The 27788-nt window shown below is 34.1% G+C and overlaps 2 protein-coding genes across 11 annotated transcripts; both read left to right on the forward strand.

Annotated features, from left to right (window-relative positions):
- The first annotated feature begins 1495 nt into the window (after nt 1-1495).
- LOC126697225 (ABC transporter G family member 28-like) lies at nt 1496-27286 on the forward strand. Of its 8 annotated transcripts, none has more exons than XM_050394120.1 (14): nt 1497-2122; nt 2525-2601; nt 3449-3721; nt 4038-4101; nt 4193-4339; nt 4638-4672; nt 4919-4992; nt 5347-6257; nt 6530-6826; nt 8194-8688; nt 9195-9343; nt 9647-9936; nt 10598-10731; nt 27047-27286. In XM_050394120.1, exons 1-14 carry the CDS (start codon nt 1884-1886, stop codon nt 27105-27107), a joined length of 3246 nt encoding a protein of 1081 aa, XP_050250077.1. In that variant the 5' UTR covers nt 1497-1883; the 3' UTR covers nt 27108-27286. The 8 variants fall into 8 exon arrangements, 6 of the variants coding, with proteins under 6 accessions (XP_050250077.1, XP_050250075.1, XP_050250076.1 ...); XM_050394118.1 differs by lacking the exon at nt 27047-27286 and adding an exon at nt 11293-11877 and having other exon boundaries at nt 1498-2122; XM_050394121.1 differs by lacking the exon at nt 27047-27286 and adding an exon at nt 11293-11877 and having other exon boundaries at nt 2056-2122; nt 3397-3721.
- On the forward strand, nt 17941-23637 carry LOC126697226 (alcohol dehydrogenase-like 6). 3 transcript variants are annotated; one of them, XM_050394124.1, is made up of 11 exons: nt 17941-18131; nt 18208-18344; nt 19409-19446; nt 19786-20108; nt 20425-20507; nt 20625-20700; nt 20794-20855; nt 20974-21069; nt 21172-21333; nt 22998-23110; nt 23394-23637. In XM_050394124.1, the coding sequence occupies exons 1-11, from the start codon at nt 18071-18073 to the stop codon at nt 23419-23421; spliced, it is 1179 nt and encodes a 392-aa protein (XP_050250081.1). In that variant the 5' UTR covers nt 17941-18070; the 3' UTR covers nt 23422-23637. The 3 variants fall into 3 exon arrangements, with proteins under 3 accessions (XP_050250081.1, XP_050250082.1, XP_050250083.1); XM_050394125.1 differs by lacking the exon at nt 23394-23637 and having other exon boundaries at nt 17942-18131; nt 22998-23363; XM_050394126.1 differs by lacking the exons at nt 17941-18131; nt 19409-19446 and having other exon boundaries at nt 18205-18344.
- Nucleotides 27287-27788: the final 502 nt, after the last annotated feature.

The following is a 27788-nucleotide window of genomic DNA, read 5'->3' on the forward strand; positions in this document are numbered from 1 at the left end:
TTCAAGTTTCTCACTTTTGGGCAGAATTTATGGGTTTCAATAGTTTTTGAGTGAAGTTATGGTATGTTTTTGTATTAAATTTTTTTTCTTCTTCCTTATATGTGTGTTTGTTTCTAAAAAAAAAAATGGATAATTTTCTCACATTACTTAAAAGAGTGTTTGTGTGTAGTATAACTTGTCTCATCATTCCTCAAAAGTTACCATGATTTTTAAGTGAAGTTGTGGTGTGCTTTTGTGATAAAACTTTTTTCCCTCTTCCTTGTATGTGTGTTTATTTCTAAAAAAAAAAAATGAGTAATTGTCCCACATTACTTAAGAGAGTGTGTTATGTGTAATATAACTTGTCCCACCCTCCCTTAAAAGTTACTATGACTTTTGAGTGGAGTTGTGGTTTGCTTTTGTGTTAGAATTTCTTTCCCTCTCCCTTATGTGTGTGTTTGTTTCTTAAAAAAAAGAATGGGTAATTATCCTACATTACTTAAGAGAATGTGTTGTGTGTAGTATAACTTGTTCCCACCCTCCCTTAAAAGTTATCATGGTTTTTTAGTGGAGTTATGGTGTGCCTTTATATTAGAACCTTTTTTCCTCATCCTTGTGTGTGTGTATTTATTTCTATCATCAAGAGCGAACACCATAATTTCAAACTCCCTTAAAAAAACATTTGGGCAAAACTTGCTCACCTATGATATGATTCATATGAACGCCACCTTTTTTTTCTTTTTTTTTTTTTTTTTTTTCTTGCTCTGGGCTTAACTTTTCCTTCTAAATGCCACTTTTTCTCCTCTTTTTAAAACCGGGCTTTCCTCACCTATCTGCTTTTCTAAGATCTGCAAACAAAATTTAATTCTCATTATTAATTTGTTCAACTGAAGAAAGGATATATGGCCCTTTGTTGAGATAATAAGTTATGAATGGTATATCATTTTTACATGAATCAGTCCATTCCTAACTTTACTTGTAATATACATCAATAACAATGTACTACCTCAATAAATATGAGAAAAGAAATTATAATTTTTTTTTCTTACTTATTTTTTTCTTTGACATCCTTTCTTTTATCCACTTATCCTATATCTTATTTTAATTAAACTAAGGATCTTTTTTATTTTATTTTATATATCTCCAACAGAGAAATTCTAAAGTCTTCTGTTGAACAAGTGACGTAGTCTACTATTATACTAAAAGACTCTCACTTGTTTGAAATTGTTGAGTTAGTAATCAGTTTTTATTTTTTAATTAGTAGAATAGTGAACCACGTCATTTATGCACCGTAAGTACTTTATAATTTCTCCTCCAACTGGCATCTGCACATGAAAGAATCCAAGTCCTACACACATAGTTTTAATTTAGTTTATAGGTGAAACTTTAAATTTACTACTTCCACCTATATATAGATTCTCAAAAAAAAAAAAAATACTACTTCCACCTATATCGTTCATGTTCCAAGTTCCAACCATTAATAAAACAAGAATACCAAACATGTCTGAAAGCCGGCAAGACAAGTCGTTAGGACGTGGTTTCTAGTTTCTACTTGGTCCCACCATGCTCTCTTCACTTCCGCTTCTCTCTGTCTCTGTGTCTCACTCAGGCTCTTAACTATTCTCATTTCCCGTGTATCACTCCCCCTGTTTCACATTGACATTTGAAACATTGAAACCCCCACATGGTCACATACCATTTACTAGTCCCCCCACAGACCCCACAAAGTAACCCAGGGACCAAACTGCCAAAACCCAAGTTCGGTTCATCTCTGGATCTCTCCACAACACAAAAAAAAGCCTCACATTCTGCAAACTCAATTACCCTTTTATGAGCTCAGAATATTTGTTAGTTTCATCATTTCGAAACTTACTTCCAATCCTCATACATCTTCCATTGTCCAAATGAGCTTAAAGAACCTCAAAGTTCTTAACTTGAGGACAATTCTCACTTCAGCTGCTCTAGTTTTAAGTTTGGTACACTTGGTCCAATGCCAAGATGTGAATGACTACAACAATAACCAATTTGATAACCCTGCAGTTCTTCCTCTTATCACACAGGTCGTTTACCGTCAGATTTCCAATCTGACTGCTGTTATTGGTCAGGATATTGGCGACCAGTCCAGCTTCTGCATTAGGGATTGGTGAGTGATCCCACTTTGTTTGCTCAAAAAAAAAAAAAAATGCATGGAAAGAATAGAAAATTGGATTTTGAATCTTATTATATTGATTTCGTTTGGTTATGAAAAGTCAGCACAATTTAAGTAAATGGGTGAATTTGGTAAGCTAAATGAAGTTCTTGCTATTAATGGTATTTTGGATTCAATTGCTAGATTACTAGTTGCTTATTGAAGCTTAAGCTGCTTGAGAATATTGTAATTTTGTCTATTTATGCGTTTAAGATCGACATTTTAATTTCCTTTCTTTAGTTACAAATTTTTTGCCATATGTGTATTTTTGAATCCCATTAATCTTTTTATTTGTTTACCAGTATAAAAGAGTTGAATTTATTTGATTTTATCTTGAAGCTTAGTTTATTGTTTCAGGAATACTGACTGGGATCGAGCCTTTAATTTTTCAACCAACTTGGATTTCTTAGCTTCTTGCATCCAGAAGACTAATGGTATAAGTTCTTTTGATTAGAAAGAAAATGATAATGCTACTCTTTTGGTCAATGAGAAAATCCTGGAAAAAACTGTAGCTTAGGATTTTTGATATTTTAATATCTATTTTGCTGAATAACATATAACCATATGACTCAGTTCAAATGACCTCTCATTTAATGGGGAAATCTTTACAACATTAATCATACATTCGTGATGTTTGCATCCTATTTTTACCTCAGTATTTTTGGCAACCAATTGAGATGTTCAACAATCAGCGAGAAGCTGCATGTTGTTAGTGAACCAATGTAAAAACTGCAAAAGAGTAATGATTTAGTGGTCATTCATGCCTGATTATTGGGTTGCTAGATAGATGTATATTAGATTATATGTTCTTAGAATGTTTGGGATACTGTAGAATTTGCTAGATCTATTATTTTCTTGTGAAAATTCAGTAATTGTATGGCACATTGAGTTCAACATAATTATCATTTTGTTACTGATAAGGTTCACTCTCTCTTCAACGAATATTTACTTATCAGGAAAAGAATGCCATGGTTCACATTAATTCATTTCCTATATGTTAAGAATGAGAGTCAATTTACAAACCATCAATTTCTTCTAGCTACCAATTAGTAAGCTACTACTGTCCTGGAAAGCTGCCAATTAGTAAGCTGCTACTATCCTCCTGATATTGCATTTCTTCAGCAAGTTGTAACGAGGAGGGTCTTAGAAATTCTTTCTCCATAAATCTGACCAACTATGAATTTTTTGTCCTTGCTGACTTTTCTCAATCTACTTGAAAATATTTTTAGGTTAACATCTCTATATCTTCATCTATTCATAGTGGTTTTCACTCTCCTACAGGAGACATTACACGTCGCATGTGTTCAGCAGCAGAATTGAAGTTTTACTTCAATAGTTTCTTTGAAAGATCTGGGAGTACCAATTACTTGAAACCTAATAAGAACTGTAATTTAACCTCATGGGTAGAAGGCTGTGAGCCGGGATGGGCTTGTAGTGTTGGCTCAAATCAGAAGGTTAACCTAAATGAGTCAAAGGTCATCCCCGCAAGAACACTCAACTGTCAGGCTTGTTGTGAGGGTTTCTTCTGCCCTCATGGTCTTACCTGCATGATTCGTAAGTATTTGAGAGTCCTGTATATGCTTTCTTTCTATAAAAACCTGGAGGAGCTTCTAATTGAGAAAACTTCAAACGTCAATTGTCTTGTAGACATCAATTGCCATAATAAATTTGTGATACCAAGTTATTAAAATAGGAGGCCACATATAAATGTTACCATTGGGATAAAAATTTATGAAAGGTCAACCATTTCACTCCATATCTCCTAGGAATCAAGTAGTACTTATACATATGTACTTTTTCTTTTTCCTTGGTTAAAAGCTGTCTCTGATGTTTCTTCTGGTTGTTGGCATTTGATATCATGGTCTTGAAGCTTGCCCATTAGGTTCCTATTGTCCCCTTGCAACTCTCAACAAAACTACTGGTGTATGTGAACCGTAAGTTCCACTTCCAGTCCTAAATATCACTTCATTTATGGTATGGCTTATGTGCTTACAGAATATATGAAGATGATATATGTTTCTGCAGATATCTATACCAACTACCTCCAGGGAACCCAAACCATACCTGTGGAGGAGCAAATATTTGGGCTGATGTTGGTAGTAGCAGTGAGTTATTCTGTTCAGCTGGATCATATTGTCCAAGTACCACCAGCAGACAGACTTGCACTAGTGGGTATAAAAAATTTTCTCATTATTGATCACTTAGCAACCTTCTCTAATGTTTTGCTCGTTGCAACCTTGTACTTTGTTTTTGAATAATGTTTTAACTTGATGTGAAAGAGTGCTTTCATTGTTGTGGACTTAGAAGCCTTCGTATCTTAATGCATGTATTTAATTTATTTGGAGCTATAAGAGCATGATCTACTTTTGGGGGAAAATGAGTTGAAGTAAAAAGAACTTCTATTTTTTATAATTGTCTTTCTTGCCTCTGTGATTATTTCCTAATGCTGTCATTTTTTTCATGGGACTAGACATTACTGCAGGATGGGTTCTACATCTGAGAAAAGTAAGTTTTTTTCCTCTCCCCCACCCCCTCCCCCTTTCAACTAAATTTCTGAAAAAGTTTTACATAATATATAGCAATGCATGTGTCTGCATGCCTTTGTGTAAAATAGTGTTTTGTATACAGTTAATTTTCAAAATTTATACGTTTGCTAGTTTCAATATTCCTATTCCTGTATATTTTTGGAGTTCAATTTCACTGTTCTTCTGGGTATGAAGTGCATTTAACTCTTAACCAACCACCTTGCAGGCTGCTTTAAGTTGACTTCTTGTAATCCAAACTCTGCAAACCAAAATATTCAAGCATATGGAATAATGTTGTTAGTAAGTTGCTCCCTTTACTTCTGAACCATAAACTTGATAAATGATCTTGCCTGGCTCCATCTCTCAGCATCTTCAATTTTTCTTGAAGCAAACTATGCAAGTCTTAATGCTATAATATCCCAGAAACTCTGAGAAAATTCTCAGTTTCAATTTGCATTTTATTGATTTTCTATACAATCAGCAGATTTTGATTCTGTGTTACATAATAAGAAGTGTGCTCCTAGCGCACCCGCACCCCCCCCCCCCCCCCCCCAACACAAATTAACCCATGGTTAACATCAGGCCAAAAAAAAGGGAAAAAAAGAAGAAGAAAATTTGTTAGTAGAAATTGATGTAATTCAATTACTTTTGCAGGCTGCTTTAAGTACTCTGCTACTCATCCTTTACAACTGTTCTGACCAAGTTCTAACGGCCAGGGAAAGGAGACTAGCCAAATCCAGAGAAGCAGCAGCCAGAAGTGCAAGGGAGACAGCAAAAGCACGTCAGAGGTGGAGATCAGCAAAAGATGCTGCAAAGAAGCATGTAAGTGGATTGCAAGCTCATCTATCACAAACATTTTCTCGTAAAACAGTTGCAAAGGATCCCGAGAAACTTAAGATTTTGGATCGAGTTATATCTGACATAGATGATGATCCATTACCACCTCCACATCCAAGTATGTCAGCTACCCATCTACCCTCAAGAGAAAATAAAAAGGAACCCAGTGAGCTCATGCAGATAATGCATGAAATTGAAGATAACCCTGATAATTATCAAGGTATAAGTATTGAAACTGGGGATATGAGTTCTCATGTAAATGTGCCAAAGGGAAAACAAACTCATACCCAAATTTTTAAGTATGCATATGCTCAACTTGAGAAAGAGAGAGCTCAGCAGCAAGAGAACGAGAAACTTACCTTCTCAGGAATAGTTAATTTGGCTACTCATCCAGAAACCAGGAAAAGGCCTCTGATTGAGATTTCTTTCAAAGATCTGACCCTTACCTTGAAAGCAAAAAATAAGCATCTATTGAGATGTATTACTGGGAAAATTAAGCCTGGCCGCATTGCTGCTGTCATGGGTCCATCTGGGGCTGGAAAAACAACATTTCTTTCTGCTGTAGCAGGAAAGGCAATTGGATGCAGGATGACTGGTTTAATTCATATAAATGGAAGTAACGATTCAATCCACTCATATAAGAAAATCATTGGTTTTGTGCCACAAGATGATATTGTACATGGAAACTTGACAGTGGAAGAGAATCTCTGGTTCAGTGCAAAGTGCAGGTACGCCCCATTTGCTCATTGCAAATTCCTACTGCTTATCTTGTATACTCCATATATTGTGGCCATCATCTTCACTTGACTGATGGAGGTTTGGTGCCAATGTTTATCATCAACATGCCATAGATGAAAAGTTTAGAACCTAAAATCCATATTCATTTTTCTTTTTCAATACTAAATCATCGATAATCTTTGATCTGCATAATTATTTTTCTGTCAATCTTCCTATATTAACTGCTGCCTTTTATTTATTATTATGGACTTTTGTTGTGTAGACTACCCACTTACTTGTCAAAACCGGATAAAGTTCTAGTTGTTGAAAGAGTTATTGAGTTCTTGGGGCTTCAGACAGTGCGGGCATCGTTGGTTGGAACAGTGGAAAAGCGAGGAATATCTGGGGGCCAGAGAAAGAGAGTAAATGTTGGATTGGAAATGGTCATGGAACCTTCACTATTGATCTTAGATGAACCCACATCTGGTTTGGACAGTGCATCATCTCATCAACTTCTTAGAGCACTTCGACGTGAAGCACTTGAAGGGGTAAATATCTGTATGGTGGTTCACCAACCAAGGTAACTTCTGTAACCACAAGTCTGCATAATTTGAAAATCTCTTTCAATCTTTCATCTTCTTATTGTTTCTTTTGTGTTATGTCACTTGTATTTTCCATGTCATTACCAAAATATTTTACTATAATTTGGTACAAGACTAAAAAGGCATCTTTGGTGACTAAAGTAGGGGCCTTTAGGTATGATTTTTTACTATTAACTATAAATGATTATTTGTTCAGCATAATAGGAAGTAATACCAGTTTTTCATGTGTTAAATGTTGAGCTTTAAGATGGGTCTAACATTCCAGCCGGTGAGATGTACATAGAGATAAATAATACCGAAAGCTGATCTAGTGCTTTTTAACTCAAATTTCTAGGATTGGTTTATGTAATCAGCATAAAGCAATATGCACAGCAAGATTTACAGGTACCTAACTATAAACAATGACAACTACATATAGAACCGCCCGCTTGGGGGGGGTGGGGGCCATGGCCCCCCAGGCCTTTTGAATTTTTTTTGTTTTTTACTAATATATGCTACTATATATTATATAATAGATTTGGTTCAAAATTTTCATTTTTGTCTCCCCCCTCCAAATTGAACTCAAAATTTAAATAATAATACCACGGACACAACTTTTTTCACAACAATTTTCCCAATTGTTGAAGTGGTCAAATGTGATTGGGGGAGAAAAAATGGTAGCTCCATGAGTAAGATGACTCAAAAAGTTTGGGTTTTTAGAATTTGTGGGCTACCATGTTGTCTAGCTCCACCTAATTTTTATTGTAACTATGGAGCAAACATTTACTATCATGCATATTACCAAAATTAGGTTTTGCTACAAAATAAAAAAAATATTTTGTACATTATTTATATATATATATAATGATAATCTAATAGATGCTTTCATTTTGTACATAAAAAGGGAAATTGTTGTGAGTTTTAGTACATAAATTAGTCATAGATGAATTTAATGATACAAAATGAAGGTCGAGTTCCATTTTTATATATCATAAATGATCAAGTTGAAATATATTAAAAAACAATTATTTGTATATATTATTTTGTTAATACTTAATGGGTACTAGTTTTATTTTTTAAGTATTACTTTAGCTTTAAATTTCATGTATTTTCTTAATCTTGAATGATCAAAAAAAAATTTATTCATATTTTGGCCCCCTTTTAAGTTAAATATCTGGTTTCATCCCTGCCTATAAAGTTACAAAGTTTCTTTGAATGCTTATCAGATCCTATATAGGCTTGGCTAATTCTTATGAGCTATAATTTTGATTAAGAAAGACATCATAAATCTCATCTTAGATTCTATGGAATATTTTAATTTTACTTTTCTTCTGTCATTTATTAATGGGTGAAATTTCTGCATCAGCTATGCCTTGTTCAAGATGTTTGATGATTTGATACTTCTGGCAAAAGGTGGTCTTACAGCCTATCATGGACCAGTGAAGAAAGTTGAAGAATACTTTGCTGGCCTTGGGATCAATATCCCAGAGCGAATAAATCCTCCAGACTATTTCATTGACATTTTGGAGGGTATAGTGATGCCAGGTGGCAGCTCAGGAGTTAGTCATGAAGATCTACCTGTCTGTTGGATGCTTCATAATGGGTATTCAATACCCCCTGATATGAAGCAGAATGCTGCAAGACTTGCTAGGTCTTCAATAGATGTAATTCCAGCTAATGAACTCAATCATGCTGGTGCCGGAACGGAGGAAAATTCTTTTGCTGGAGAGTTATGGCAAGGAATGAAAAGCAATGTGGAGCTGCAGCGGGATAAGATACGACTTAATTTTTTGAAGTCCAAGGACTTAACAACGAGGAGAACTCCAGGTGTATTGCAGCAATACAGATACTTTCTTGGAAGGTAAATAATTATATGTTTTAGATACCCTCAAGTATCACATTTTTCAGATAATTTTTTTGCTGAAATCTACAAGATGGTTAACAATCCCAAATTCCCATACTCATCATCAGAATAATCATTTTTCTTTTAAGTTATGGATCATAATAGGACTTTTCAAAAGGATCTGTTTGGCTCTTGAAATAACTAGGAATGGAGAGGAAAATGTGATTAGTATGTTCTTTCTTATGCATCTTCAAACAATTACAAACATTTTCTTCCTTTGAATTGTATTTTTTGAAGACCAAATGGAGGGTAAAAGGTTGGTCATGTGACTCCAAAAATTTGTTGGTTATTCTAGTGAGTCATATTTCTTTAAAACATAATGACATCCTATTTTTCCCCCCATTTTAGGTCATGTTATAAAATAATATGAATGTTTTGAGGCTCCTGTCTACTGATCAGTTCAATATTGCAGTCTTTTCATTAGTTTCTGAAGCTTGATCTTCTATATGCCCACGGCATTTCAGGGTTGGTAAGCAGCGATTACGGGAAACTAGAATACTGGCAATGGATTATCTAATCTTATTACTTGCTGGAGCTTGCTTAGGATCACTTGTTAAAGTGAGCGATCAAACCTTTGGTGCAGATGCTTATACTTATACCATAATTGCAGTTTGTAAGTAATATTCTGTTAGCCACTTCATAAGGCTTTCTTTGAACTTGCTTTGTTGATTTATACACACAAAAATCTTAATAGGAGTAAGAGATACTTGCTTCTAGTGAAATTTGGGTTATTGTTTCTTGTTAAAACAACAAACTGTATTCTTCTTTAGACAGACTAAAATCTATAGAGGAACAATCAGTAACATGTCAGATTTGTCTTTAGTGAATCTGTCTGGTTGCCAAGTCAAATAACACTACATGATATCCATAAGCACAAAGGTTACTTCCTTACTGTGATCCTTATTACTGATTTCAGCTCTTCTATGCAAAATTGCGGCTTTGAGATCATTCTCCCTGGACAAATTACACTACTGGAGAGAGAGTGCTTCTGGCATGAGCAGCTTGGCTTATTTTCTCTCTAAGGATACAATTGACCATTTTAATACAGTGATCAAGCCTGCTGTATATCTCTCTATGTTTTATTTTTTCACGAACCCAAGATCTACCTTTGCAGATAATTACTTTGTCTTGTTCTGCCTTGTGTATTGTGTAACTGGTATAGCCTATGTGTTGGCCATAGTTTTCGAACCTGGTACAGCCCAGCTGGTGAGTAACAGAAGCACACATTAAAGAAATGACAGAATTTTCCTCTAAACTGGTTTGGAGGAAAGTTTCTCTAACCCACTACATGGCAACTAAAAAGACTATCCACATGTATTTTTAATCACAACTTGTTTAAAATTTTTAATGAATGATGTGATTTCATACATGTGGATGATCTTATAAAATGCTGTGTAATGGATTTGAGGAGATTCCTCCAACCTGGTTTGGAGGAAAATTTTGTCTGCAAAGAAATGGAAAAAATTTGGTTTCAAACATTTTTGGAGCTATCTTGCTTCAACCCATGCTTACGCACAAGACTACCCCTCTTCCTGAAAGTTTTGCAGGGACAACTTTACAATGGTGGACGACCACCTGTAGGGGGTTTACTGCACAAGGCCCCTGCAGAGGAAAAACTTTAATCTCAGTGATGCTTAGCGTGATGTGGCGATTAAAGAAACCATCCATGTGTAGTTTTAGTCGCATTACTTTTTTAATGAGTTGTATAACTTGTTTAAATAATACACATGGATAATCTTATAAATCGCCACATAATAGCTTGGAAAAGATAGCTCCAAACATGTTTTGAGCCAAAGAAAATATCAGCTTACCAATTTAAATTTTTTTATATTATTTATTTTCACTGACAAGGCACTGTTTCTTGCAGTGGTCAGTTCTTCTTCCAGTTGTTTTGACTCTCATCGCCACACAGCCAAAAGATAGTGAATTTATGAAGATTTTAACTAATCTATGCTACCCTAAGTGGGCTTTGGAGGGATTCATTATTGCAAATTCTGAAAGGTAAGGCAAAATTATCCTTCCTCTGAAGAGAGTAACTTTTTTATTTTTTTTACAATAAGTGGTGGTGGGAGATGTGAACCCAGGTTCCCCAATAGAGAGAACTGGGCTATGCCATTGAGTTATATGGCTCTTAGTCTGAACAGAGTAACTTACATATGTGTGTGATGTACATGTTGCGCCCATTATACATGCAACATGCCTAACCAAACTAATCTGCAAATTAAAGTTCAAATTTCTAACTCTCCATATCAAGAAAACATGGATTAACTGGCTGGACTCTTAACGCAAAAAATTCAACACTCATCTTAAGTGGGTTTTGATTTTCTTTATATCAGACCTGGGATACAATTAAATATTCATGTTTGTGAATAAACCCCTTGGATTGAGGTTTGAGCTGCTCAAATCTGGGAAAACCCATTTTTGCCTATCATGAGCTGGATCCCAAATCAAGATACTTGAACGGCCATTAGATTATATATGATTTCTAATTCCCCCTCCCGCCCCCCCCCCCCCTAAAATGATTACAGTTTCCCTGATGTTGTATTATCTTTTGCACTACAGGTATTATGGAGTGTGGCTGATAACTAGGTGTGGTTCACTTCTAAAAAGTGGTTATAACCTTCATCATTGGAGTCTATGTTTAGCCATCCTTATCCTAATTGGAATTTTTAGTCGTGTGATAGCATTTTTTTGTATGCTGATCTTCCAAAAGAAATGAGATCAGACTAATTGACATTCTTTTTCCATACTACATATACACAAACCACAATTTATGCTACTTTGAGAGGATTGTATCACTGTAACATGTCGTGAAAATGAGATAAAGGTTCATTAAAGTTCTCAGTTCAATCTGCTGGCTAACACAGGCTGAATCATGTAAAAGGTGTTTGACCAGATCATGTTGTATATCATAGGATTTAATGGTGCAAACTTTTGATGAGGATTGGTTGGCGTCTCTAGGGGAGAGGTATCTCAGAGAGGTTGTACATTTGAATCCAGTTTTGTTTCTGGTTTATTGTTTGTAGAAATAGTGGTTTCACTTCCTCCTCTCACACAACAGTGAGTAGGGCTATTTGAAACAGTGCAACATTTATTAGTGGTGCCTTTTATATTTAAAATGCATTATAATTATTATTATTATTTTTAGTTTAAAGTTCACTATTCTTACTTATTGAAATGAAAAATTACTAATTAATTTATGGTATGATAATAATAAATTAGATTTTAAAACGTAAAACCACCTAACAACGTCAACTTGCCAAAACAAAGACAAATTTTAAAGCATGGTATTACTCTAATTTATCTAACACATAACTCGAGGAATTTATACTTACCAAATCAAAACTAATTTCATATAATAATAATAAATATATAAAATGTCATGGTTTAGGCATAAAATTTTACCCCCCCCCCCCCCCAAAAAAAAAAAAATCCATTATGCTTTTAAAAAAATAATAGTAATAATTTCCTTTAGGTAATTGAGGTGATGCACGATACAGGATAGGAAAGCTAGAATCTAGCTAGAATCTAATTTTTGATTGGAATATTAGTATTGATAGAAATAGAGATTGTTTGGCATGTGATGAAATGGAAGGTTTTTTTTTTGATGAAATGAAATGGAAGGTTTGATAACTATAGTTGACGATTTACCATGTGGGAGATGCATGTTTATAAAAATTGAAACATGAACTTGTTATCGGCAATTGCTCATCATTGATAACTAACATATTTACAACAATTCTTTTTAAACAATTTAAAATTTATAGTGGGTTGGATTTCTATTGGTCCACAATATTGGGGTCTTATGGGAGTGAGAAAAGGAATAAACAATTCATCTATATATATATATATATATATATCTAAAAGCTGAAGCGCAGCATTTATTGTTGCTGCGCTCTTGTTGAGCCACATCAGTGACCATGTCATTATTTCTATTAATAAAAAAATTATTTCATTTTCATTCATTTTCTATTAGTGTTTTAAAAAATTTCTACTTCAACTTCCATAACACCCATGACTCCCTAGGCCAAAATGGCCAAATGGCCATAAAATCCTAAGTATATAGTTAGTAGTTCTAGTTACTAAATTATATTATTTACTAGCATCTCGAGTTTAAGAGACTCAATTTTGGCCTATAAATCGAGTGTCAGAGACTCGATTTTTATGGTCTAATCATTTCTGATGTGGCATATTTTTCCACGTGGCAACCTCATGAAAATCGAGTCTCTAAGACTCGATTTACAAACTTTATAAATGTCAAAGAAGAATCCAGACCTAGAAGCAGAGAAAAAAAAAATAGAAATAGAGAGAAGAACACAAGTCGCGCTGCTCGCCGTGCGCGGCTTGGCTTGGGTCGCGCACGGGCCGCGTGCGCCATGCACAACCCAGGCCAGGCCGCGCACAACGTGGGTCTCACACGGCGAGCGATGCGGCCTGTGTTCTTCTCTTTGTTTCTGGTTTTTTTTTTTTCTCTCTCTCTCTCTCTCTCTCTGGTTCTTCTCTGATATGTTCTGGGCAGGTCGCCTCTCCGATCTGATTTGATTCTTTCTCCCTGATTGTTGTGTCGATCTGATTTGATTCTTTCTCTCCGATCTGATTCTTTCTCCCTGATTGTTGTGTTCCTGGATTCTTAAATATATATATATTGTGTATTTTGGCTTGTACGAGAGACTTGAGAGTTAGAATTTTTTTTTAATTTTTTTTTCGGTTTATAAATCGAGTCTTATAGACTCGATTTCCAAGCAGGAGAAAACTGCCACATCAGACCATGGAAATCGAGTCTTTGAGACTCGATTTATAGGTCAAAATCGAGTCTTTTAGACTCGAGATGCTAGTAAATAATATAGTTTACTAACCAGAACTACTAACTATATTCTTAGGATTTTATGGCCATTTGGCCATTTTGGCCGACTCCCTATCTCCATTGTTTTCAACTTCCCATGAAACTTCTTTAATGTTTGAGACTCTCCATTTCCTCCTTTCTTGCCTCTTCCTCTCCTCATTGAACCCAACCATTTTGTACCTGTTCAGTTGCCATCATCCTTATAAAACCAAAGAGATCATGTATAAACAGTTAGATGTCCTCTATCTCTCTTAACTGGAAGTGGAATGGTTTTGGATTTAGCTCCTGCAAAAAGAACAAGACCAATGGTATTAGAACAATGGTTAAGATTATTAGCTCTCTGCTTCCTCACTCTAAAACCCAACTCTATATGTCTAATCACATTACACTGCCTAGCTAATAATATCCTACTTTCATTTCAATATGACATACTTTATCTCTCGCTCAACTTAGCTTTTATTTGATGGTGAACTATGGTTTTCAGATCTTTTGGTTGTGACCCACAAAGGTAAACTCTTTTTTCTTGGTCTCTTTGGTGGTTTTGTGAGGTTTTCTCATGTGGGTTTTTTGAATTAGTTTTATTTATAAGGTATGTGTATGACAGTTTGCTTTAAAGTTGTGCTCTTTGTTGTGATTTTGTGGTTGTGTTCTCTTTTTGCGCCATGTAATATTCAAAATTTTAAAGTTTTGTTATGTGGGTATTTGAACTTTGACCTCTACATGAGGCATTTGTAAATGGGTGTCCTTCAAAAACTTCAAGAGCTGTTTTTTTATATTCTGTTTTGTTGGACTGCCTTGGTTTTGGGGGTTTGGGTTCATAATTTCCTCTAATCTTCATAGATTATTCATTAAAGTTTTGGTCTTTTTGCGATTGGGTTCTTTGTTATTGATTTATATTGCTCAATTTTTTTCAACTTATTGAATTTTGGGTTCCTTAAGCCAGGTTTATATGCAATTCAAGTTTCGTTAGTTATTCAAAAAAAAAAAAAAAAAAAATCAGCTTTTATTAGCTATTAATCTTGGATTACTTAAAAAAAACAAACAAACAAACAAACAAAGGGATTACTTAGTAACAATGCATTATAGATAAGAGTGTGTAAAATTAGAATATTTTTTGCTTCTTCACTCAAAGTTTCTATGCGTTCATGAGTATGCAATGTGATTGGAATGAAAGTCCAATGCGTATGAAATGTCTTGCCTAAGCCTAATGCGTTATAGGCTTCCTCTCTCAACTGTAATAGGCTTTCATTATCCACATCATATTTGAATAAACTATCTAAATATTATAATAAAGGTAATCAAAGTCTTTTCTAAAATGGTTCGTAAATATAAAAGTTGTATGACTATATGAGTATATTTTCTATTGTTTGAATTAAATTAAATGACAATCAATTACCTCCACCATTATATTAGAAAAAAAAAGTTTTAGGTTTTAATTTTTTTATTATTAATTATTATCAATAAATCACAATAAGTATTCAAATAATAGTTACATTCTTACTATATATGAAAATACATAGTCCACAAATATGAGAGTAATATTCAACAGCACAAAAATTTACACCATGATTTGTCTTCTTTTAATTTTTCTACTTCTTTTTTATTATTATTGTTTTTATTATGTCAATTTGAATTCATTGTTTAATTTTTGTAAAATCCATGTTTAATCTACACTACATTTAATTATGAAGTTTCTAGGGTATGCTATATGTTTGATGGCTGATTCAAATGATTTCTTGACAAAATTTTGTTTGAATAATTTGATAATTTGTGTTATATTTCTTTGATTTTTTTTTTTTTTTTGTAATTGCAGTTTATTAATTTATGAATTTTCCTAGTTAGAGTTTGATTAGTTTTAAGTTTAAATTTTGTATTATTATGTTTAATTATTGATTATTGATTTAATTAAGTGAATGTAATGGTTAATTTTATTGTACTGTAAAGTTTTTAATATCCTCTAAATGGTCATCTTTATTTTATTTTTTAACTCCTCTTGACCACTTCTTTATTTTCCATTTTTTTCTAGAGAAGACTTTATTTTCCAAAAATTAAACAATGAAAAATTAAAACAAAAATATTGTCTATATATATTCATCTTGGACGGTTTAATAGCTAATAAACACATTCAAATACATAGCCATGATTGTATTTTGATATAAATTCAAAATCTCACTTCCAAAATAACTAAATATTATGTTTAAAAAAAAAAGCATAATGATCATATGTCTATAATGCATTGTTTATCCCAATAGAGAGCTATTGATCACATCTGGACCATGCAACTCATTGTCTTAGGAGTGGTGATGTGGCTAATCACTCAATTCCCATAGACAACATCAATTGATGATGCACAAAAATCGTCAGTGAATTGATCATTCACAAGTGCTCCAATGGGGTGTCTGTGAAACATGAAAACCAAGAACCAATAGAGAGCACCAATGGGGTGTTGGTCAAAGACCCTCCAAAAGTTAAGTCAATCAAAGAATAATCACCAAGAACTTAATAGTGTGAGAGTTAGGGATTTTTTGAGTACCTTAGGCAAGAGGAGGCTAGGTGCTTATATAGTGGTGTAGGACTGACAGGGATCCCATGGATATCGAAATTTTCCTTCTATGGAGGATACATAGTTTAATGTTCCGAGATCTAGGGGTTTTCCTTCCCATATTGGGAGGATACAAGCATGTAGAAGGGTCTTTGGATGTGTTGTGCAAGTTATTGCCAAGTAGGGATTTATAAGTGGTGTGCACGTAAAGGTTTGTGGGACCCATGGATCAATCGTCGGGGTCAGGGGCATTAGTTCATTGGGCTTGTATCTTTGTCCATCGGGTTCATCTGCCCCCTACGCAGGGTTTCTCATTATTCATCAGCATGGTCCCACTTCCTTCTGTCAGCATGGTCCTGCTTCCATTCGTCGACACAAGCCTAATCTCAGTTGTCGCCTACTCAAGTAGTTGCCTAATAGCGCCTTCAAAGACACAAGGTGGTTGAATCGTTGGGACCCATCCTACTAAGCCCGATGGATCCTAGACCCCTATAGGGCCCTATTGGAGGGAGGTACAACTTGAAGGGCGGTAGGTTTCAAAAACATATGATCTGATAAAAATACCCTTATCATCATATATACATAACAATTATAATCGTAAGTTTTATTCTAATGTTACAACTTACAACCAAACTTATGAATATGTTTAGTTATTCTATTTCAATACATTTTATTCCCAGTAATAAAGATTACAATTCCTATTGTAATCCCCATTCAATGTACCAAATGTGCTTTACAAGAATTATCTTGTAGAAAATGACCGATCTTTCCTCTAAGAGAAAAAGAAAGGTTTGGATTTTTTTTCAAAATAACCCTAAATCTCAAATAATTTCGTTAGTTAGCACGTTTTCAAAACAATTTAGTAAACTAACATCTCAAGTGTAGAGGACTCGATTTTGTTATGCTAAATCGAGTGTGAATAACTCGATTTCCCTAAGGGACAACAAACATCATCAAACCAAAGAATAAGAAAAACAACGAAGCATCATCAAACCCAAAGACCTAGACAAGAAAAGCATCAAATTATAGGAAAACCTTCGCCTGGAGCTTCGTTGCCGCCGCTGTTGCCACCTCCTGGAACCTTCGCTGTCGTTGCCTGGGTTTAGTTTGAGCCAAACGGTTTGGGTTAGGGAGATCTAGGTTCGTGGGTTTTGCCTTCTTCATGGTTTTTGTTTGGGTTTGATCTTTCCGGTTTGTTCCTTCTTCGTGGCTTGTTGTTTTTTCATGTTTGTTGTTTCTTGTTTGGGTTTCTTCTAGTTTGTATTTCTTCTTTGTTTAGTTTGGGTTTTTGGGTTTCTTCTTTGGTTTTGCCTTCTTCGTGCAGTTTCTTTGTGTAGTTTGGGTTTCTTTGGCTTTGTCTAATCTTTTCATGGAACTTGAGTTTGTAATGCTCAATTTCCACGCATAGAACTCGAGTTCATTGTACTCGATTTAGCACAACAAAATCGACTCCATTACACTCGAGATGTTAGTTTGCTAAATTATTTTGAAAACATACTAATTAACGAAATTGTTTGAGTTTTAGTGTTAATTTGAAAAAAAATCCCAAGAGGTTTTCTTAAAGATTAAACAAAGGAAGTGTGCGTTTGACATTGATTATTTTTAGCAACTTATTTTTATGATTATTTATGAGTCTCACTGCACTTTTTGGTATTATTCATGAGTCTTACTATAATATTTCAACTAATTTTTACCTTTATCAACAGTACTTCAAAACAAAATTTTAAATTACAATTAAATAAACTGTGCTAAAACGGACAGACAGGAGAGGCATTTAGTTGAATTTTTTTAAAAAAAGTTAATAAATTAGGGAGCAGCGACAAACTCCTCTATTCCTGCGTGCTACCACAACTACTACTGTCTACCTACCGACGACTAGTAAGTAACGCGAAGAAGGGACAATAAAAAGGGACAAGGGTTGCGCAGATCCAAACCAAAAGAAAGGAAAGAATTTCATGTCAACCATCGATATCAATATCATCGCTCCTCGTCCTCATGTCGCCATTACATGCAAAGGTACTTCAATTTTTGTTTCTTTTCTGCTTTCGTAATTAATAATACTCCAAGTAATAACAAACGTTAATTAATTAAGCTGCGGTGGCGTGGGGAGCTGGAGAGTCATTGGTGATGGAGCAAGTGGAAGTGAGTCCGCCACAAGCCATGGAGATTAGAATTCAAGTTGTCTCCACCTCTCTCTGCCGCAGTGATTTCACTGCTTGGCAATCCCATGTACTCATCTTTCTCTTTTTTCACTACTTTTTTTTTTCTTTCTTTCCTTCTTTTTTCCGATACTTATTACTTATTAGATTGATGTTCTACTCTATATATATCATTCTGGTTTTTTTTTTTTTTTTTTTTTTTTGGTCTGAAGAGGCAAATTCCGTTTAAGAGAAGAAATGCTTTTTAGAAAAAATAATGCTAGAGAATGGGAAACCTCTTATTGGTTTCTATTTAGACCCATTGTTAATATTGTTTTTTTATTTACCAATAATCACCCACTACATCAGCGGTTTGTAAAAACTTTTGTAAAATAATTTATAGACGTAGCATTACTCTTTTAGAAATGTTTGTGACATACAATTGATTAGTTAGAGACATTGATCATAGTATTATCTCTGGATAAATTTTTAATTGCATTAGAAGTATTTAAATTTAGGCTTGGTGATAGATCTTTATTTGAATTGATCCCTATGTTTTAGGATGGGATTAGTTCCTATGTTTTAGGATTTGTTAATGAGGTTATCTCATCCTTGGCTATTTATGTAGTTGAATGCATTAATGAGAATTAAGCAAAAAAATAACCGAAAATGTCTATTTCTCTCTCTAAGTTCAGTAGATTGGTCAACTCGAATTCACTATGCTATCTTTTATTTCTTAGTTTACAACATTTTCAGACCTAATTAAGCATCCTATCCTAGTTGTCCCTGTCAATAAAAAAAAGCCACCAGACGATTTTTAAGGGGCTAAAAGCAGGTCCAAGAGTTTTTATTTTGAAATTATATCCTTCATTTATTTTTATTTTTTTTAAATTCCAAGAACCATACCTCTTCAAAAGAATAGCATGTACTGGCAATTTATGTATTAACCCCCAATCAGTTAGTACAGATACTCTTAAAAGCATGCCATACTTCTTCCCTTGGTGAAGCTGAAAGTAAAGTTGACCTACTATATATATATATATATATATATATATATATATTACCTTTCCAACTTTTGTTTCACTTTTCAGACAATTGGAGTTTTGGGAAGAGGTGAGGTTCTGAGTGTATGTCACAACTTGTTTGTTTATGCAGGCTATTTTTCCTCGAATATTTGGCCATGAAGCATCGGGGTACATTCTACACTTTTTTGCTACTAATTTAATTGGATAGTACTTAAACTTTTCATGGATGATTTTTAAATAGTAAAACAGAAAAAGATTTCTACTTGAAGATAAACATGTTGAACTGCACTATGTTATTCACTAGATACAGTAGAATGCATTGTGGATCTCATTAGGATTGGACTAAGTTAGTTAAAGAAAGAAAAAAAAAAAAGGTGTTGCAGACTTTTAATACAATGAGGATGATTAGTGACAGTTTTCTCATCATATAGTATCCACTTTGTTAAATGCTTATATAACTGGCAAAGGTAATGGGTTCCGAACTTTTGATTAATGGCATTTTTACAGGATTGTCGAGAGTGTGGGGCAAGGAGTGACTGAATTCAAAGAGGGGGACCATGTGCTAACTGTATTTACTGGAGAATGCATGCAATGCAGACAATGTACATCAGGCAAAAGCAACGTCTGTGAAGTTCTGGGGTTGGAAAGAAGAGGTGTGATGCATAGTGATCAGAAGACACGGTTCTCAATAAATGGAAAGCCTATCTATCACTATTGTGCGGTCTCAAGTTTCAGTGAATATACAGTGGTGCACTCTGGATGTGCTGTCAAAGTGAGCCCACTGGCACCTCTGGAGAAAATATGCCTTCTGAGTTGTGGAGTAGCTGCAGGTAAAAATTTAAAAACTTGATGGCGCATGATCAAGTCTGATACTGCTGTGCCCTCTGTTTGACAGCCCACACAACTGTAACTACATGCATAAGTGTCTACCTAAATTTTCCTGCAATAGAAAAAGAACTTCTTGGTTCAGGATGGTAATACTTCACAATTCAAGGCCAAGGAGTAAAAAGGATAGTATTTTCTTTTGGAGGTTCTCCTACTTGCATACAATATGCATCTGTGTCTTTCTGTGTGTGTGTGTGAGTGATAGACAAAGGAATTCTTTATTTTAGTTGAGTGTTCTTGACAGTGGGGTTGTGCTATTAGGTTTGGGTGCAGCTTGGAATGTTGCTGATATATGTAAAGGATCAACTGTGGTGATTTTTGGACTTGGAACATTGGGCCTTTCTGTAAGTATGCTGAGATTATAAGATACTTTCCATCTGTATTCTCCACAAGAACATGTCAATTAGCTATCCAAACATGACTTTGATTAATGATTATTTCCTGTACGAGTGTACAACTAGGTCGCACAAGGTGCCAAACTTCGGGGGGCATCTCGAATAATTGGTGTGGACACTAATCCTGAGAAGGGTGAAATTGGTATTATGATTTTTGCCTTTCATTTTCTGGTTTTCAGTGGTTTGAGCCATTAAATATTTTCTGGTTGCTGATTGAGTTTACTTATTGGTGCAGCAAAGGCTTTTGGAATAACAGAGTTTCTTGACCCAAATGACTCTAATGAACCTATTCAACAGGTTAACAGAACTAAGCAGGCTCTATCATTTTATTTTCTTTTATGAGAAACATATGTTAAATATTATGTATAGCTCATTAAGGAGAAACACAATAAGCTTGTTGGTAAAATTCTTTCAGGTTATTAAGCGTATCACTGGTGGAGGGGCAGATTACTCGTTTGAATGTATAGGTGATACTGGAATGATAACAACTGCATTGCAGTCATGTTGTGATGTAATTTTCCTAATGTCCTATGTGTCATGTTTTCTAATTTAAGAACACTTTATTGATTGCACTTCACTTGATTATTTCTTTGTCAACTCTTGTTTCTTTCAGGGATGGGGTTTGACTGTTACTCTTGGCGTACCAAAAGAAAAGCCAGAGGTGACAGCTCATTATGGACTATTTCTTACTGGAAGAACATTAAAAGGTTCTCTATTTGGTGGATGGAAACCTAAATCTGATCTGCCCTCATTAGTGGAAAAGTATATGAAGAAGGTAAGTTGTGCTATAGAAACTTCCCGTAGTATTGATTTACCAAGTTTTGCCATTTTGGCATTTCAAAATTTGTCTTAAAATGACCAGAGTATCAAGAGGTTGTATACCTGGTGAAGTTAGAATCATAAGGCTGTAAAACAAATTACATGTCTGGAAAAAAGTTTAATTTTAGAGAAGTGCCTTTATACAGGGTGAATAACTCTATGAATAAGATTGCAAACTGTAAAATGGATATCTATAAATATTAAATAGCTTAACATGAGGACACGTTGATTCTCTTGAGCTGATCAAATTTGATTAAAATGTTGCATTTCGGTTATAATTACTTCTGCAATTCTAGCCCAGACATGTTGAAACAGGATAAATTGTTTTCCCATGGACATGGTGATGTGGTGCTCCTTTCTCTCACAAACATGGTGGATACACCATGAATGTGAGAGGAGGGAGCACCATGTCATTGGGCTTTGGGAGTACTTAATAATTACTCTTGAAACATATACATTTAGGTCAGGATTTTCTGGTCCTATTCATGCATTCCCAAAGGCCCAATGCAAATTCTAAAACTAATTTTTCTTAAGTACCCATGCAAACATAAAGAGTAATGCTTGTTCACCTCTTGCTTGTTTCCTGTGAATCCAGTGCACTGTCAATACCTCTGTACTAGTAACGAAAACTGAAGATAGATGGCAAGATATATGGCAATATTTGAGAGAAAGAGGAGGTGAAGTGATGGCGCGAGCCTTTGGAGCATAGAAAATTTGACTGAAATTTTGAATTAATGAAAATGCATATAATATTACAACAATATGGTTAAAAATCTTCCACAATGGTGGTCCAACCTTGCAGGATTTTCTGCTGCAACAACCCCTCAACCCAAAAATAATAATAAAATTGCCAAACCTGTGGTATCTTGTTGTAAGTCTGACAATCAGTCCATGACAATACAAAATTAGACAAGATGAGGAGTTGTTCACTGATAGCCTAGCAGGAGTGACTTTTTCATTATAGAAACAAAGCTGATTTATAGTATGACGACAACAACAACAACCAAGTTTTAGTTTCAAAATTTTGGGGTTACTATAGATCCTTAACAAACTAGTCAGGGTAGAACACACATATTTTTGTCTACCATTCTATTCCATCCAAAGTCACACTCTTTATTACTTAATTGACATGTCCTTTCTTACTACTTCTATTAAATGTTATTTTTGGTCTCCCTCTACCTTTTTTCAGTCATTCAACTTAGATCAATTCATTCTTTCTCATTGGTGCATTAATCTCTCTCCTCTGAACATTACCATAGTCCTTGTAACCAACTCTCCTATATATATGTGGAATGTAGTGACCGAGGGCTGTCGTGAATTTCAACTCCTTTTTCCTCAATACTCTTCATTAAAATAATAAAATCCTAGATTAAAAAAAAAAAAAAACAAACAAACAAACAGAGAGGTAAAGATTAGCACATACATAAAAAGCTGAACTCTAGAATTGTAATGTGAGATACTTTCATTGCATTCTTGCACGTGTTTGTGTTTCTAATATAAACAATCAGATAGTTGAATAACCCTGTAGTTTATATTCTCAATTTCTGCCTATAGCAAAATTCAGATTGATAAATTTGTTGGCTAACTATGTCGTTAATTTTTCACAATCTTTGCCTGCAGGAAATTCAGATCGATGAATTCATTACTCACAATATTCCATTTGAAGATATCAACACAGCTTTCAATCTCATGAGAGAAGGAAGGTGTTTGCGTTGTGTTATTCACATGCCAAAGTAACTTTTTTTTTCATCAAGGATCTGTTTAGATTCGTTTATTTTGCTGAAATTAAAAACTTTTTGCAGAAAGTACTGTAAATAAAAGTAAAAGTTAACTGAAATAGTACAGTGGAATCCATGAATAATATCAAAAAGTACAATGGGATGTATGCTGAATAGTAAAATAAGTTAGCAAAAATAATTTTTGCCAAACGCACGCTAAATTGGTTTTAATGGAAATATTGCTTGGGAGCATCTATATGAGAGAAAATCTAATTTGCTTCTTTGTTGATTGTTCTAGTGCAAAGTCGACACTTGTGAAGGAGTAGAAGCTAATACTTCTTTTCAGGTTAAAGCCTTTTTCAACTGCATTCTGAAACAGTGTAGTTGGTTGGTTGGTTGGTTGAAAATATTCAGTGGTGATGTTTCATTGTTTTTAGGTTTTACAGCTCTCCTTTGATTTCCTGCTATCTACTTAAATAACTATGTATGATTCATTTGAATGCGGATTTCTAGTTGTCCATACCTCAATAGTTTTTATGCTCTGCCTTGGTGCCTGTCTCACCTTGAATCAAATGGCATATTTAAGAGAAAGATTAAGGTCACGGGTTTAATCCATTTCGGGTACACAAATTGCCCACTAAACCTATTGTGTCCCAAGACCACGTGGAACCAAGTGATACAGTTGCAACAGAAAAGTGGCTAGAAGATAAGATGATAAGGATAATGGCTGAATTAGTTGTCGTTTGAATTGTGAAACCAGTCACAAACCCACGCTATGTATGGGAATGTATTATTCTTGGGAATGTATTATTCTTTACAAATATATCATCTAAGAGTTAGGTTTTTTTGAATATACACCACTGTCAGTTTCTTTAAGACATTCTCTCCTCTCCCCGTATGTGTTAAAAATATTTAGTATTCTAAGTGTGTATATATATATATATATATATATAATGTGTTATGTTTTCCTTTTTTATTTCTACAACTAAATATTTTTAAGGAGATTATCATGTTAATCAAATCTCATAACAAATTTAAAATTATTATTACTCAAATAATTGATAGGTACATTCAAATATTACAATTGTTCTCTTTGATTATTAAATGTTATTTTATTCCATTATAAAGAATTAAAAATAGTATATAAGTTTTTTTTTTTTGGTTCTCTTTTATTGTTAAATGTTATCCTATTCTATTATAAAGAATTTAAAATAGTATATAAAAATATAATATTATTTTATTACATAACATGATTTGGATAATTTAGTATTTATTATTATATCTTTTTATTTTCTTCTCATCTTATCTTATTCACCATTTAAATTCAGCCACATTCTCCATATCATTAAATTATATATATTTTCTCTCATTTTTTTTTTATTTTTAAAAATTAAACATATAATATTTTACTTAAATTCAAGTAAATAAAAATTTCAAATTCTCACTTTCAACATATCTAAGAATTAGCTCAAACCAAAACTATATGTGATGAGAAACTCACAAAACATACCACCAAAATGCATCAACCCAAAGTATCGAAAGTAAAGTTACAAGAAAGAATATATATATATATATATATATATATAGAGAGAGAGAGAGAGAGAGAGAGAGAGAGAGAGATCACATATTCTAGGAGAGAATGTGAGAGAAATAGCGAAATTATATAAAATAAGGTGAGTAGAAGAATATTCAAAAGAAAATGTATAATTGTAAATAACAAATTATCCAAGTTATGCTACGTAGTAGAATAACATTATATAAAATCAATGGATAACATTTAATAATAAAATAAAATAAAAAAGATAACAAATTAAAATATAACCAAATGTATAAACCTAAAGTAGAGTTCAACAAAAAATTCTTCAACCTAAATTAGATGTGCAACAAAGAATTAAAAAATTCACCAAAAGAAATAAGAGAGAGAGAGAGAGAGAATATTCACTTGCTTGTGTGAGCAAAATATAGATAGAATAGAAGAGAGAATAGCAAATATTTATAATAAAAAAAAATGGGGAGAAGAAGAGTCAAAATAAAAGAAATATGAAGGGATGAAGGAATTGTAAGGTTTATAGAGTAGTGGGGAGAAAAAAAGTTAAAAGTGGGGGAAATGTTAAAGGAAGAGTAATTGTAAGGTGATAAATTAATAAGGAGAAAAATAATTAAAAAGGAGAGAGAAAATGTTAAAAATAAGTGGATGATGTGACGGCTAATGTATCTTAATAGGAGTAAGACATACTTGCTTCCAGAGAAATTTGGGTTATTGTTTCTTGTTAAAACAACAAATTGTATTCTTCTTTATACAGACTAAAATCTATAGAGGAAGTGAGGAACAAACAGTAACATGTCAGATTTGGCTTTAGTGAATCAGTCTGGTTGCCAAGTCAAATAACACTACATGATATCCTTAAGCACAAAGGTTACTTCCTTAATGTGATCCTTACTACTGATTTCAGCTCTTCTATGCAAAATTGTGGCTTTGAGATCATTCTCCCTGGACAAATTACACTACTGGAGAGAGAGTGCTTCTGGCATGAGCAGCTTGGCTTATTTTCTCTCTAAGGATACAATTGACCATTTTAATACAGTGATCAAGCCTGCTGTTATCTCTCTACGTTTTATTTTTTCATGAACCCAAGATCTACCTTTGCAGAGAAATACTTTGTCTTGTTCTGCCTTGTGTATTGTGTAACTGGTATAGCCTACGTGTTGACCATAGTTTTTGAACCTGGTACAGCCCAGCCCATGAGTAACAGAAGCACACACTAAAAAAAAAGACAGAATTTTCCTCTAAACTGGTTTGGTTTGGAGGAAAGTTCCTCTCACCCACTACACGGCAACTGAAAAGGAAAAAAATTGGCTTCAAACGTTTTTGGAGCTATCTTGCTTCAACCCATGCTTACACACAAGACTACCCCTCTTCCTGAAAGTTTAGTGGGGACTACTTTACAACAGTGGACGACCACCTGAGGGGGTTTACTGCACAAGGCCCCTGCAGAGGAAAAGCTTTATCTCAGCGATGCTTAGCATGATGTAGTGATTAAAGAAGCCATCCATGTGTAGTTTTAGTTACGTTACTTTTTTAATAAGTCATATGACTTGTTTAAATAATACACATGGATAATTTTATAAATCATCACATAATAGCTTGGAAAAGATAGCTCCAAACATGTTTTGAACCAAAGAAAATATCAGCTTATCAATTTAAATTTTTTTTATATTATTTATTTTCACTGACAAGGCACTGTTTCTTTCAGTGGTCAGTTCTTCCAGTTGTTTTGACTCTCATCGCCACACAGCCAAAAGATAGTGAATTTATGAAGATTTTAACTAATCTATGCTACTCTAAGTGGGCTTTGGAAGGATTCATCATTGCAAATGCTGAAAGGTAAGGCAAAATTATCCTTCCTCTGAAGAGAGTAACTTTTTTTTTTTTATTTTTACAATTAGTGGTGGTAGGGGATGTGAACCCAGGTTCCCCAATTGAGAGAACTGAGCTATGCCATTGAGTTATATGGCTCTTAGTCTGAACAAAGTAACTTACATATGTGTGTGACGTACATGTTGCACCCATTATACATGCAACATGCGTAACCAAACTAAGCTGCAAATTAAAGTTCAAGTTTCTAACTCTCCATATCAAGAAAACATGGATTAACTGGCTGGACTCCTAACGCAAAAAATTCAACACACATCTTAATTGGGTTTTGATTTTCTTTATATCAGACCTGGGATACAATTAAATATTCATGTCTGTGAATAAACCCCTTGGATTGAGGTTTGAGCTGCTCAAATCTGGTAAAACCCATTTTTGCCAATCATGAGCTGGATCCCGAATCAAGATACTTGAACGGCCATTAATTAGATTATATATGATTTCTAATTCCCCCCCACCCCCCTCCCCCCTCTAAATGATTACAGTTTCCCTGATGTTGTATTATCTTTGCACTACAGGTATTATGGAGTGTGGCTGATAACTAGGTGTGGTTCGATCACTTCTAAAAAGTGGTTATAACCTTCATCATTGGAGTCTATGTTTAGCCATCCTTATCCTAACTGGAATTTTTAGTCGTGTGATAGCATTTTTTTGTATGCTGATCTTCCAAAAGAAGTGAGATCAGACTAATTGACATTCTTTTTCCATACTACATATACACAAACCACAATTTATGCTACTTTGAGAGGATTGTATTACTGTAACATTGTCATGAAAATGAGATAAAGGTTCATTAAAGTTCTCAGTTTAATCTGCTGGCTAACACAGACTGAATCATGTAAAAGGTGTTTGAACAGATCATGTTGTATATCATAGGATTTAATGGTGCAAACTTTTGATGAGGGTTGGTTGGCGTCTCTAGGGAAGAGGTATCTGTGAGAGGTTGTACATTTAAATCCAGTTTTGTTTCTGTTTTCTTGTGTGTAGAACTAGTGGTTCCACTTTCTCATCTCACATAATAGTGAGTAGGGCCTCCTCAAAACAGTTTTAAGGCCTAATTAATGCCACATTTATTAGTGTTGCCTTTTTATATTATAATTTTTTTAGTTTAAAGTTCATTATTCTTACTTAGTGAAATGTAAAGTTACTAATTAATTTAGGGTAGGATAATAGTAATAAAATAGATTTTAAAACGTAAAACCACCTAGCAACGTTAACTTGCCAAAACAAAGACAAATTTTAAAGCGTAGTATCACTTTT

Source organism: Quercus robur, chromosome 8, assembly GCF_932294415.1.
Source record: "Quercus robur chromosome 8, dhQueRobu3.1, whole genome shotgun sequence".
NCBI classification, from domain to species: domain Eukaryota; kingdom Viridiplantae; phylum Streptophyta; class Magnoliopsida; order Fagales; family Fagaceae; genus Quercus; species Quercus robur.